Source organism: Narcine bancroftii, chromosome 2 (assembly GCF_036971445.1).
Source record: "Narcine bancroftii isolate sNarBan1 chromosome 2, sNarBan1.hap1, whole genome shotgun sequence".
Classification (NCBI taxonomy): domain Eukaryota; kingdom Metazoa; phylum Chordata; class Chondrichthyes; order Torpediniformes; family Narcinidae; genus Narcine; species Narcine bancroftii.
In genome coordinates this window covers 154,305,402-154,319,942 of record NC_091470.1, presented here as the reverse complement: position 1 = coordinate 154,319,942, position 14,541 = coordinate 154,305,402, and the positions used below count along the sequence as shown (strand labels likewise).

Sequence of the window (14,541 nt, the reverse complement as noted above, 5' to 3'; positions counted from 1 at the left end):
ATAAAAAGACCCAAAAAAAGAAAGAAGACAACCAATAATATGAATAGAAGAAAGAGTGAGAAGAAAAAGAAAAAAGATGGAAAAAAGAATGAAGAAACAGGATGGAGGAAAAAGACTCACCACATGGTAGAGAGGCTGACCAGGGGCTTAACAAGACATAACATAACATAACAATTTACAGCACGGAAACAGGCCATTAGGCCCTTCTAGTCCGCACCGAACCAAACACCCCACTCTAGTCCCACCTCCCTGCACAATGCCCATTACCCTCCATCTTCTTCTCATCCATATACCTGTCCAACCTTTTCTTAAATAATACAATTGACTCCGCCGCCACTATTTCTCCCGGAAGCTCATTCCACACGGCTACCACTCTCTGAGTAAAGAAGTTCCCCCTCATGTTACCTCTAAACCTCTGCCCCTAATTCTTAACTCATGTCCTCTTGTTTTAATCTTTCCTCCTCTTAACGGAAATAGTCTATCCACATCCACTCTGTCTATCCCTTTCATAATCTTAAATACTTCTATCAAATCCCCTCTCAACCTTCTACGCTCCAAAGAATAAAGACCTAATCTGTCCAATCTCTCCCTATAGTCTAGATGCTTAAACCCAGGTAACATTCTGGTAAACCTTCTCTGCACTCTCTCCACTCTGTTTATATCCTTCCTATAATTAGGCGACCAGAACTGCACACAGAACTCCAAATTAGGCCGCACCAACGACTTATACAGTCTCAACATCACCTCCCAACTCCTATATTCCATGCAATGATTGATAAAGGCCAGCATACTAAAAGCCTTCTTCACCACCCTATTCACGTGAGTTTCTACCTTCAGGGAACGATGTACCGTTACTCCTAAATCTTTCTGCTCTTCTGTATTCATCAATGCTCTCCCATTTACCACGTATGTCCTGTTCTGATTCTTCTTACCAAAATGAAGCACCTCACACTTATCAGCATTAAATTCCATCTGCCATTTTTCAGCCCACTTTTCTAAGCAGCCCAAATCCCTCTGCAATCCTTGAAAACCTTCTTCATTATCCACTATTCCACCTATCCTAGTATCGTCTGCATATTTACTAATCCAATTTACCACCCCATCATCTAGATCATTAATGTATATAACGAACAACAATGGACGTCGGTGGCTTCAGCAACAATGGAGCCCTAAAGCTTTCTGAGGGAACAAGACTTGCCTGGGAGGGAGAAAAAGGATGGCCCCCTATAAGGGGGCCAGGAGAAGGACGTGACCGAAGCAGTGAAAACACTGTCAGGCGTGGGAGATTTGGAGGCCCGAGGTCATGGGGGCTGAGCTGAGGCTGTCGGGCATAGATGGTTTGTGGACCTGGGGTCATGGGAACTGAGCCAAGGAGGAGCTGATGGTGACAGGAGCACTGTAGGCCGCAGACGTTCATGGGGGCCAAGCCAAGGAGGAGCTGATGGTGACGTGGGCAGCGACGGGAGCGCTGTCAGGTGCAGGAGATTCAGGGACCTAAGGTCGGAGAGATCGTCAAGGCAGTGATGCTGGTAGCCGTGGGACTGCTGTCGGGCACAGACGTTTCAGGGCCTGAGGTCGGGGGAGCAGAGCCATGCAGGAGTGGATGGCAATGCTGGCAGCAGAAATAAAAAGTAAAGGAGTAAAAAGTAAACCTGGTAAGGCCGCTCCAACCAGCAGGCACAAAGAGGTTGAGTCTGAGGCATCAGAGGGGTCGAGGGCTTAGGGGACTCCAGGAGCAATGCATCCAGAGGGGATTCAGTGGGAATGTAACATGGCTGGGAAGCCTAAAGTCGGAAAGCGAGGTGGAGGAGGAGGAAGAAGAGGAAGGGGAAGAACGAATGAGTAAAAGAAGGACAATACAAGGAGGGGAAATACAGAGAAAGGGGGCAGTGGGATGTATTGAGAGCATCCTGTGCAACTGCCTCACCATCTGGCTTGGAAGCTGTACCTACTTCTTGGAAGCTGTACCTCCTTGGACTGCAAGTCTCTTCAGAGGATAGTGAAGTCAACGGAAATGATTATCAGGGGTTCTCTTCCTACCATGAAGGACATCTACAACACTCGATGCAGGTGAAAGGCAATAAACGTGAAGGACTCCACACACCCCTCTCATAAATTGTTCTCCTTTCTTCCATCTGGTAGGAGGTACTGCAGCACAAGGGCCCTTACATCCGGCTGTTTTCCCCTCCCCTCAAGCCATCAGACTCCTGAACTCCCAGAACATAGGATACCGTGGACCTTTACTGTATACGTCTTAATATTTTAATATTACATCATGTTTAACTTCTATTCTAACATACTTATGTAAATATGATCTGGTTTTTATCATGTGAGCATGGTATGAATGATAAATAAAGGTGACTTGACTTGGATCATGTAGCTGAATTTTCATGTAAATTCTTGGGTCCTGTGCCTGACATAATTCCTGGAGGACAGAATGGTTGAAGGCCCCTCAAAACAAGCAATTTTTTTTGTGCTATTTACAAATTGCAGATCTATCCATTTTCTAGGCCCATGTATGTATGTGCACGAGTCCGTGTGTCTGCATAAGTGTGTGTGCAAGCACTCTGCATGAAAGGGAAAATTAATGTGCCTATACCTGAGTGAATGTGAATGTCTATATAAATCAGTTGTTAGAGCTTTCAAAGTCCCTGTGATAGGGAGTGAGGCCAGTGAGCAGACTGATTTCCCCTCTTCCTCCTTCCCATCTCAATTATTCTACTCCTCGCTCTGTCTCTCCACACGGTCTTCTGCAACCCTAAACATTTACTCTACTCTCTCTTCACTGCTGTTTTTCCTCTTCTTCCCCCATTGTCCTTCATTTGAACATTGGTTTCTGGAGAGGATTATGAGACAGGATCTAACTGGATTTTGATAGGGGATGACTTATTGAGGATAGTCAACATGGTTTTGTGTGTGAGAAATCATGTCTGATGATTTTGATTGAGTTTTTTGAAGAGGTAACCAAGAAGATTGAGGACAAGGCAGTAGACGTTGGACTTTGACAAGGTTTCAAAGGTTAGATCGCATGGATACAAGATGTCCTAGCCTTTTGGATATAAAGTTGGGTTGATGGTAGAAGTCAGAGGGAGGTAGTGAAGAATTGTTTTTTATATATTGGAGTCCCTGTGACTAGCAATATGTCCTAGCAATTGGTGTCTGCCCCACTTTGTCATGTACATTAATGATTTGAATGAGAATGTAGTTGGCGCAGTTAGTAAATTTGCAGAGGTCAGCAAAATTGGTGGTATAGTGGACAGCTATCTTGGGTTACAGCAGAATTTACATCAATTAGGGAAGTGGGCCAAGGAATAGCAGATGGAATTTAAGTCTGACAAGTGCGGGGCATTGCATTTTTATTAGATAAAATGGGACAGGACTTGCACAGTAAATGCCAGAGCTCTGCAGGTATTGTAGAGAAACCTATAGGAGTACAGAGAGAACTCCGGGTACAGTTACAGAGCTCCCTGAAAATGATGATGCAGGGTAGTGACATAGGATACTTGTTTTCATCAGTCAGGGCACTGAATGCAAGAGTTAGGATGTCAATACAAATGTACAAGACATTGACGAGAATGCACAGAGCATAGTGTGTAGTTCTGGTTGCCTCGTTATCGAAAGGATAGAATAGTACAACGCAGGAATGGACTCTTCAACTGAGAAGACATCACAGTTGTAAAAGATGTAAATTTTTTTATTTCTTTCTCTCTATTAGACTTTCCCAGCTTCTCCTTGACTGCATTTACACAATTCACTTGAGCAACCCTTGGTTGTATCAAGTTCCACAATGTAATTATGGTTTAAAGAATTCCCTGTTGGATTTATGACTAATTTTTGCCTTTTTTCTTTTCCAGAGAACAGTGGCTCTCTCGGTAACTTCGTGAGGGGAGAGGGAAGGAAAATAATCCATGAACAGCCAAAATGGAGCAAGCTTGTTATGTAAATAATTCCATCTTTGGTCTTTACTCTGCAGGAAGAAGTCAATCAGAGGAAAGAGACCAAGGTGATGCCATGAGTTCTCCGAATCCGACCACACCCAGCGATGCCCTCTTCCCAAACCCAACTTCTCAAGAAAACTGGTTTTCCTCAACCTGCGTTTTCCCTCATTCCACTGTCCAACATATCAGTCACCGAGCCAACAATTACAAGCGGAATCCCAAGAGAAGAAAGTTGATCCGGCCTTCCCCTCCTCCCCCTCCCAATACTCCAATACCCATTGAGCTCCTTGATTTCAGTGAAATCCCACTGCGACACTCCTTCTGGAAACTGCTTTTCAATGGATGCATTCTCTTTGGGATCGAGTTCAGCTATGCAATGGAAACAGCCTATGTCACCCCTGTCCTCCTCCAGATGGGTCTACCAGATGAATTGTATGGCATGGTTTGGTTCATCAGTCCCATTTTAGGTACAGTACATTCCCCTGTATATATCTTGAGCATAACATATGTAGCTACACATGGGAGGACTTGGGCCACCTATTGCATTAACCATCAAGTGAGCAGCATGTGTCTCTTGCATTTCTGGATCTACATATAAAGGAGAAATTGTGGAGTAAAAACATACGGAGGTGGCCAATCTTTTAATTTTTAATTTAGACATACAGCACAGTAACAGGCTATTTTGGCACACGAGTCCATGCCACCCAATCAACTTACACCCCTGGTACGTACTCATGGGCTGAAATAGCCTGTTACTGTTAAAAATTAAAAGGTTGGCCACCTCTGCAGCACTTTATAACATTCGGAAAGTGGCCCATCACATGGTCACAAGGAAGAGCCAGAGGTCCATTTTATTCTCTCAGTGTTTGAATTCCTAATTTCCGTTCTTCTATTCTTTCTTGTTTTTTGTTTGATTAGACCGTATTTGTACTGCAAAAGATCAGACCACTTTTTCTCGAACACTAACTGATTATTTATTAATCTCTATATTTTGCATTTATTATCACTTTCTTTGTTGTATATTATTGCATCTGGCATATGTTTGGCTGCAGTAAGTATGAATTTCAGTGCACATGTACTTGTGTGTATGGCAACAAACGAAATAATTGTACTTTTTTCTAATCACATTATCACTCAGCCCAACTGGTCAATGGAAATTTTTATGCTCTGCATCAGTCTATTCACCCCTTTCATTTCATTCGATTAGCATAAGCATTTATTCTCGGAAACTTCTCAAGTGCTATGATGTGTATGAACGTTACAATGGAACAACCTTCACAGCATTCCCAGCAAAGTTGTAAATGCTTGAGAACTTTCACTGCCTTTACAAATGCTCGAGTATCTCCTTCATCTCTGATACCGCGGTGCCACTCGACTCTGGCTGAGTCCACTGCTGGTATGCTAAGTCTTACTCCCTCTCCCTAGCTCCCGACAGAATCCTTTATGGAACCATTTCCAGTTACGCATTTGGAAGGGAAGGAATTATCCTGAGAACAACAGTTCTTATCAATGTGATCTAATGTGATGGTTTGAATCAGTTCAATTAATGTTTAGTTCTCTGACTCCTATTAATGAAGTCAATATTTTTTTTAAATCTAATTAGGTAACTGGTCTCCAATCCCATATGCCTTAACCTTCCGAATAATTTACCTTGTGGGACCTTATCAAAAGCTTTATTGAAAACCATCAACTGTCTTGCTCTCATTTACCCTCTTCAAAAAGCTCTTATCAAGCTCATGAGATTCTATTTCCCCCCAAACACAAATCCTCCTCACCTGCAGTTTCCCTATAATTGATGTTGGACTAACCGGTTTACAGTTACCTGGATTATTCTTGCACCATACCTTAAATTATGTCACCATTCTTGCTGTCCTCTGGAACTTCTCCTGTCCCCAGCAATTCCTACCAATGAACCTTCCTGCCTTCTCCTGCACCAGGAGATTTATCCGCCTTGATATGAACTAAGACTGTTCACACAATTTCATGACTGATGCAGACATGCTCTGGACTGTCTTTAGTTCCTTCCTCCCTTCCCACACTGGATTATATGGGTCCTCTGTATACACATTCACAAAATATTAATATAAAATCTTCCCCTATCTCCTCTGGCTGAACATATAGTTGCCAATCCTGTTCCTCAAGGGGAGCAACTATTTCTCTCATGACCTCTTTTGTTCTTAATGTACATAAACAGTTATTTGGATTCTCCTTTACACTATCTGCCAAAGCCATCTCAAAAACTTATTTTTGCCATCCTTGACTCCCTTTTCACAATGCTGTTACATTCCTTGTATTGCTCAAGTGATTACCTCAAAATTATCTGGCTCTAACTGATGCATGACTTCTTTCTGATCTGTGCCTTTATATCTTCTGTTTATGAGGGTACCTTTGCCATTTCTGCCCTTGACCTTACTGGACCTTCCTTATCATACACTTAAATGACTTCCATTTGGCAGTCATGTTCTTATTCTCTAACATTAGTGTCCAGTCAAGTATTGCTAACTGCTGCCCAATAAAATTGGCCTTGCTCCATTTTAGGATTCCAACTTGAGGACCACTGTTATCCTTTTCCATAACATCTCAAAGCTAGTAGAATGTGATCACTGGTTTCAAAATGTCACCCTACTGATAGCCCAGTTACCTGACCATTTAATTCCCCAGTACAAGATTCCATATTGCCCCTTTCCAACCAAGCCTATCCACAACTTTCTGTGGAAAGTTCTCTGGACACATTTATCAAAGTTCACTCCATCCAGTCCCTAACACTTAGACATTTCCAGTCTTATGTTCGGGAAGTTGAAATCAGCTACAATACTGGCTTTGCTATTTTCTCAGACCTCAGCAATACTGCTTATTGAATCCTCTTGGTCTCAATGGGTGGCATGGTTCGCATAGTGGTTAACGCAACGTTGTTACAGTGCCCAGAACTGGGGTTTAAATCCAGTGCTGTCCATAAGGAGTTTGTACATTCCATGTCTGTGTGGATTTCCTCTGGGTGCTCTGGTTTCCTCCAACTGTTCAAAACATAAAACATATCGGGTTGAAGAGTAATTGGGTGGCACAGACTCTGGACCGAAAGAACCTTTTATGCTGCATGTCTTTTTTTTAAAAAAAACCAAGGTGACTACAGTACTCATTTTCCGATCCTGTTTTCCAACCTCAAAGCCTCAAACAATAGCTTTCTGACAATATTCTCTCTACAAGCCACTGTGATGACATCTTTTTGACTAATGTTCCAACCCACTCCCCACCTCTCTTCCTGCCGATCCTATCACATGTGTAACTTCAGTATTTTAAAATAAGGATTACCCATCGTACCTCGATGTTTGGCCTCCATCATCTGCTTTAATGCATTTTCTTTGACTTCCTCATTATTCTTCATTTTTTAAAATCCCTCTCTTTTGGATCCCAACACCCTAGCAGACCAGTTTAAAGCAAAGGATGGTTAAAACAAATCGAAAATACAGTACTGGAAACACTTGGCAGGTCAGGCAGCACATAAGAGAAGAGAAACAGTTAACTTTTCATGTCTGGGACCCTTAATCAGAACTGGGAATAGAAATCAGGTTAGTTTTCAGTAGCAGAAAAATAGAGTAAGGAATGGGTTGTGCAAATTTAAAAAAAACTTTAATACAGTGCTACCAGATGACGTGATAGGGTTATGAAGGAGCAATGAAAAGCAGGCATTCCTTTCTTTGCTCTCAGACGTCATTTTTAGCTCAGGTTTTCCTTTTTAATATAGTCTGGCCTGCAGGCCATGATTCACAACCTCATCACTAGTAACATATTACACAGACAATCTAACCTTATTACGAGAATAACTCTTAAGAAACACTCAGCTGATCAGGTAGCACATGGAGAAAGAAGTAGCAAATATTGCCAAAGGATCTTTGATCTGGAATATAACACCTCCCCTGCACAACCTCCCATCCCCTCCCCCGCACAATCTCCCCTTCTCTACACATCCTCACTCTCCCCCACACATCCCCACCCTCTCTCTCTCACACATCCCCACCCTCTCTCTCTCACACATCCCCACCCTCTCTCTCTCACACATCCCCACCCTCTCTCTCTCACACATCCCCACCCTCTCTCTCTCACACATCCCCACCCTCTCTCTCTCACACATCCCCACCCTCTCTCTCACACATCCCCACCCTCTCTCTCACACACATCCCCACCCTCTCTCTCTCACACATCCCCACCCTCTCTCTCTCACACATCCCCACCCTCTCTCACACATCCCCACCCTCTCTCACACATCCCCACCCTCTCTCACACATCCCCACCCTCTCTCTCTCACACATCCCCACCCTCTCTCTCTCACACATCCCCACCCTCTCTCTCTCACACATCCCCACCCTCTCTCTCTCACACATCCCCACCCTCTCTCACACATCCCCACCCTCTCTCACACATCCCCACCCTCTCTCTCACACATCCCCACCCTCTCTCTCACACATCCCCACCCTCTCTCTCACACATCCCCACCCTCTCTCTCACACATCCCCACTCTCTCTCTCTCACACATCCCCACCCTCTCTCTCACACATCCCCACCCTCTCTCTCACACATCCCCACCCTCTCTCTCACACATCCCCACCCTCTCTCTCACACATCCCCACCCTCTCTCTCACACATCCCCACCCTCTCTCTCACACATCCCCACCCTCTCTCACGCACGCCCTCCCTCTCTCACGCACGCCCGCCCCCACTCCGCGCGCCCGCCCCCCACTCCGCGCGCCCGCCCCCACTCCGCGCGCCCCGCCCCCACCCCGCGCGCCCGCCCCCACCCCGCGCGCCCCGCCCCCCACCCCGCGCGCCCGACCCCCACCCCCGCGCGCCCGCCCCCACCCCGCGCGCCCGCCCCCACCCCGCGCGCCCGCCCCCCACCCCGCGCGCCCGCCCCCACCCCGCGCGCCCGCCCCCACCCCGCGCGCCCGCCCCCACCCCGCGCGCCCGCCCCCACCCCGCGCGCCCGCCCCCACCCCGCGCGCCCGCCCCCACCCCGCGCGCCCGCCCCCACCCCGCGCGCCCGCCCCCACCCCGCGCGCCCGCCCCCACCCCGCGCGCCCGCCCCCACCCCGCGCGCCCGCCCCCACCCCCGCGCGCCCGCCCCCACCCCGCGCGCCCGCCCCCACCCCCGCGCGCCCGCCCCCACCCCGCGCGCCCGCCCCCACCCCGCGCGCCCGCCCCCACCCCGCGCGCCCGCCCCCACCCCGCGCGCCCGCCCCCCACCCCGCGCGCCCGCCCCCACCCCGCGCGCCCGCCCCCACCCCGCGCGCCCGCCCCCACCCCGCGCGCCCGCCCCCACCCCGCGCGCCCGCCCCCACCCCGCGCGCCCGCCCCCACCCCGCGCGCCCGCCCCCACCCCGCGCGCCCGCCCCCACCCCGCGCGCCCGCCCCCACCCCGCGCGCCCGCCCCCACCCCGCGCGCCCGCCCCCACCCCGCGCGCCCGCCCCCACCCCGCGCGCCCGCCCCCACCCCGCGCGCCCGCCCCCACCCCGCGCGCCCGCCCCCACCCCGCGCGCCCGCCCCCACCCCGCGCGCCCGCCCCCACCCCGCGCGCCCGCCCCCACCCCGCGCGCCCGCCCCCACCCCGCGCGCCCGCCCCCACCCCGCGCGCCCGCCCCCACCCCGCGCGCCCGCCCCCACCCCGCGCGCCCGCCCCCACCCCGCGCGCCCGCCCCCACCCCGCGCGCCCGCCCCCACCCCCGCGCGCCCGCCCCCCACCCCGCGCGCCCCGCCCCCACCCCGCGCGCCCGCCCCCACCCCGCGCGCCCGCCCCCACCCCGCGCGCCCGCCCCCACCCCCGCGCGCCCGCCCCCACCCCGCGCGCCCGCCCCCACCCCGCGCGCCCGCCCCCACCCCGCGCGCCCGCCCCCACCCCGCGCGCCCGCCCCCACCCCGCGCGCCCGCCCCCACCCCGCGCGCCCGCCCCCACCCCGCGCGCCCGCCCCCACCCCGCGCGCCCGCCCCCACCCCGCGCGCCCGCCCCCACCCCGCGCGCCCGCCCCCACCCCGCGCGCCCGCCCCCACCCCGCGCGCCCGCCCCCACCCCGCGCGCCCGCCCCCACCCCGCGCGCCCGCCCCCACCCCGCGCGCCCGCCCCCACCCCGCGCGCCCGCCCCCACCCCGCGCGCCCGCCCCCACCCCGCGCGCCCCGCCCCCACCCCGCGCGCCCGCCCCCACCCCGCGCGCCCGCCCCCACCCCGCGCGCCCGCCCCCACCCCCGCGCGCCCGCCCCCACCCCGCGCGCCCGCCCCCACCCCGCGCGCCCGCCCCCACCCCGCGCGCCCGCCCCCCACCCCGCGCGCCCGCCCCCACCCCGCGCGCCCGCCCCCACCCCGCGCGCCCGCCCCCACCCCGCGCGCCCGCCCCCCACCCCGCGCGCCCGCCCCCACCCCGCGCGCCCGCCCCCACCCCGCGCGCCCGCCCCCACCCCGCGCGCCCGCCCCCACCCCGCGCGCCCGCCCCCACCCCGCGCGCCCGCCCCCCGCCCCCCGCAGTCTCACAGTAGATTTTTCAGACATGGAAGGAAACTGCAGTCCTTGGAGGAAAGCAGTCCTGTCCAGTCAGAATCAAACGTGGATCACTAAATATCTGGCAGTGTTATTATACCTTCAGGGGTATTTGTGAGAGATGAGCAGCTGTTATTACACAATTTTAAGAGGCTGTGTTGCAATGCTGTTGGGAGTATTTGCAGGGATGGGCTGTTGTGTGTAACTCTGGGAGGTTCTGTTGGGGGTTGTCTACATTTAACTACAACATTCTATACAATTGTACTGACAATAACCACACCAGCAGTGCGAGTATAAGACAGCTTTAATAAACTAATATATACGCGAAGAGGTCTTGTCTCTCTGCAAGACAAACCTGGAAGGCTAGACTGTAGCTCTGGACTGCTTTATAGACAAGGTCACCTCATGACATATCACCACAGGGTGATTCACTTTTATCACATTGTGAGCCCATTGTAGAATTTTACCTGAGGGGGTGCATTATTTGTGATTGCAGGTTTCCTCGTTCAACCACTTTTGGGTGCCTGGAGTGATGGTTGCTCCTCTCGTTTTGGCCGACGCAGACCCTTCATACTTGTGTTGGCGATAGGTGAGTTACGGATTGATAACATTTCAGTCCCAAGATAAAGCTGACAATTGAACTGGGGTTCTGAAGCAACTATGAAATATATGAACCTTCCCTGAAATGCAAGGTTCAAGACTCGGGGACATTAGACATGCAGAATAACTGTTAGGAGAGTAGATGGACATTGCAGAACTGGTTCATTCAGAAGCAAATGTGGTTGTCGAATGATTCAGAGGCCTCAGCTGCATTCTTAACTTTCTGCCATTAATTGTGGTCTTAGGCAGTACCAAGTCTGAGTTAATTGGTTACAATCGTATGGTTAAAAACGTATGGTTCTCTGCCATCTCCACCTCAGCACTGTCGATACTGACAGAGACATGAGCTGCATTCTGCTTCCTAAACTCAATGATCAGTTCCTTCATTTTGATGATATTGAGGGAGAGGCTTTTCTCCTTGTACTGACAATAACCACACCAGCAGTGCGAGTATAAGACAGGTTTAATAAACTAATATGTGCACTAAGAGGTCTTGTCTCTCTGCAAGACAAACCTGGAAGGCTAGACTGTAGCTCTACACTGCTTTATAGACAAGGTCACCGGGGTGACCCCTGGTGACCTAGTGGTGTAATTGCATATCACCACATTCACCCCCCCTTAAAAAAATTATTATTCCCCCTGCCCTCCTTCTCTTGTTTGTAAGTTCATAAGTCCAAAATTTTTTGTGCCTTCGTTGCCTTCTGGACCTCCTTGGTAGTGGTATAGGGGTGGGGAGTGCAGACTGCCTTTCAGCCTTTCTTGGTGGAGATGTGGGAGGGGAAGTATTAGATGGCCGTGTGGGCTGGGGATCCTCTTGTATGGGATTAGGTCCTGCCATCAAGTCTAGGGTGGTGATATTTTGTGTGTACTCGCCTGATTCATGCGTTGGGAAGCAAGTCTGGCGTGTCCTTCCATCTGATAGTACTCGGCGTCATATTCATCTCCTGAAGACTGTGTCCTCTGCTCTGTAGCATTTGTCCAAGATGGCCGGCTGCACATGGCATTCTTCTTCTGTTTGTCTGTGGAGAAAGAAGAGCTTTCCCGCCTCTCATTAGCTTGAGAATGGGGCTTGGCTGTGGCCTTGGGGCTTCTGCAGACTTTTGCATAATGCCCACGTTTTCCACAGTTGAAACAGACAATTTCTCTGGCAGGGCAGAGGGCTCTGGGGTGCTTTATTTGTCCACAGAAAAAGCACTTGGGACCCTCAAGGTGCTGCTGCTGCTGTGAATTCCTGTGAGGCAGCAGAATTTTCTTTTCGTGGGGCTAGAGAGTCCAGCAGTGTGACGTTTGTCCCAGCCCCAAGGTCCTGTGAGTACTCCTCCAATCCTTTCCTAGTGCCTTCTAAAGCTTCTGCAATAGTCTTTGCCTGATCTAGCCCCACCATTCCTTTCTCCAGCAATCGATGTCTCGTTTCAGTGGACCTTATGCCCGCAACAATTCTGTCCCTAATAAGGTCTTCCACATACTCCTGAGCTGATACTGCTTTAAAGTTGCAGCCTCTCGCCAGGTCTTTCAGAGAGAGTATAAAGTCTCTGGCAGACGCCCTTACTTGTTGTGACCTGGTCATGAGCCTGTACCGGGAGTGGAGTTCGCTATGCCCCTTACTGTAATGCCTCTGTAAAGTGCTCATTACCTTGTGGTAGGACCTGGCATCCTGTATAAGGGAGTAAGGGTGGTCTTCCAGCTGCGCTAACAGCAGCATTAATAGCTCTTTATCCGATGCTTCAGCACCCTCCACGTAATTCAGAAAGCATCTCTGCCAGCGGCCGAAGTGTGCCGGCTCCAGGATTTCTGGTGTCGAGCTCCAGCTTGTCTGGTTACAGCACATGGCTAAGCTGCAGTCTCTGGTACCTTAGATAATGTGGGGGAACCCTGGGGATCGTTCCCAGTCTCCACGTGGTCTCTGGGTCTAGGTGTAACAAGGGTGGACCCTGGGATACTGGGAGCTGTTAGTAGAGCTCTATGGGGCTTGTGTCTGCTGGAGGAGTAACCTGGGTGTGAGAAACAGAAGTACCTTCACAGAATTTGCTCGAGAGACAAAAATTGAGAACAAAAAACATTTATTATACAACAATGCAAAGTTGGGTGCTTCCCCTTACCCTGGGAATACACACACATACTGGGGCTCACCCAACTTTTATACAGTTCATTTCAGTGTAGAGGTACCCTCCCCCCCCCCCTAACATTCTTCTGCCTCCTGGATAAGTTTGGCATTAGGCAATCCTGTCTGCCTACCTGCTGTTTCTGTGAACTTGGACCTGTCTGTGTCCCATCATGTCATTGTCCTTATTCACCTGCCTTTGTCCTTATTCACACCTTCCCAACCCTCAGGGTTGCTAATTCTGTCTTACTAATTACATATGCGGAACTTGCTGACTCTCTCTAAGGCTAGAAGACCCTTATCTTATTCAGACTAACTTTATACTTCCTACATTCTATTATCTACCCTTATCCTATTCATGCTGGCTTTATTCATTACACATATTTTCATATTAGTTTTACTCATCTCTCACAATCCTCACTTTTCTTTTAGCTATGCTTCGTGAATTCTCAACTGGATTGTATTACTTGTAAACTTGGTCTTTTTCCCAGCGAGTCAGTAAACGAACTGCAGTCTCAGCATCATCAGACAGAATTTGGGAAACATATATCCTTTGGGTTATAAGTGATCTGACGAGGGGTCCGTTGAATTAAATACTGCACACAAGTCTTTAGGCAGGGGAGCACCATAATGCCCAGAATAGTGAGTCCAGCTGCTATAAGGGCTGTGGGTATCAGAGTCCAGTTACCAATAAAAAGTCTAGTCCATCCGATTTTCGAGCTCCTGAAGAAGTGTCTTTAACTGCCTGACCGTTGTGAGCATTGTCATTAACCAGTCTTTCACAAACGCTGCCTTCAGCAGCCAACGAGTAATCGAGAGCCAGGTGGTTTTGTTGAACTGTGGCTCGTATCTGTCGTCTTTCTTCAGCCCATAAATTCAGGGCCATCACTGTTCGGTGATGATCTCCAAGGCTGGAGTCTGATTAAACGATTTAAATGCCAAGCAGCTGTGGTTCTGGAGCAGCTTAAGTCGTTTACAACTGGAACTCCCCCTTACAGTGGTGGTTCTTAACATTCCGAATGTCTGTGTGACCCAAAGATGATTTACAGGAGACCAAGTTGGGGAGGGATGTTTCTTGTCACTTAACCTGTGAGTTGCAGCTTGGTCTGCGAACATTAGCATAAGTATCACTGAACCTGTGAGTTGCAGCCTGTCTGTGAACATTAGCATATGTATTCACTCCATCTCTGCTACATGTACAATCCTGACTAACATTCTGTCTTATTTGTGCTATCTCTTTAAAACTCCTCTTTTTAATACCTGTAGAGGCTGAAATACAAATCAAATCTACTCCCCTAGGGCCGTTCTGTTCCCCTGGTCCATGTTGGGATCCTATGTTAACCCATACTAAATAAGGTACCCCACTATGACTATACTCTA

At 50.7% G+C, this 14,541-nt stretch overlaps 1 protein-coding gene across 5 annotated transcripts in view; it reads left to right on the top strand.

The window, feature by feature from the left end:
* Positions 1–14,541, top strand: part of slc45a1 (solute carrier family 45 member 1) — a 112,052-nt gene that overhangs the window by 69,925 nt on the left and 27,586 nt on the right. For 4 of the 5 annotated variants that reach the window (XM_069918654.1, XM_069918656.1, XM_069918653.1 and 1 more), the window contains 2 exons: positions 3,974–4,405; positions 10,957–11,049. In XM_069918654.1, the coding sequence (XP_069774755.1) occupies positions 3,974–4,405; positions 10,957–11,049 (525 nt within the window). The remainder of the gene's footprint in view (positions 1–3,973; positions 4,406–10,956; positions 11,050–14,541) is intronic. The other variant, XM_069918657.1, reaches the window with a different exon arrangement.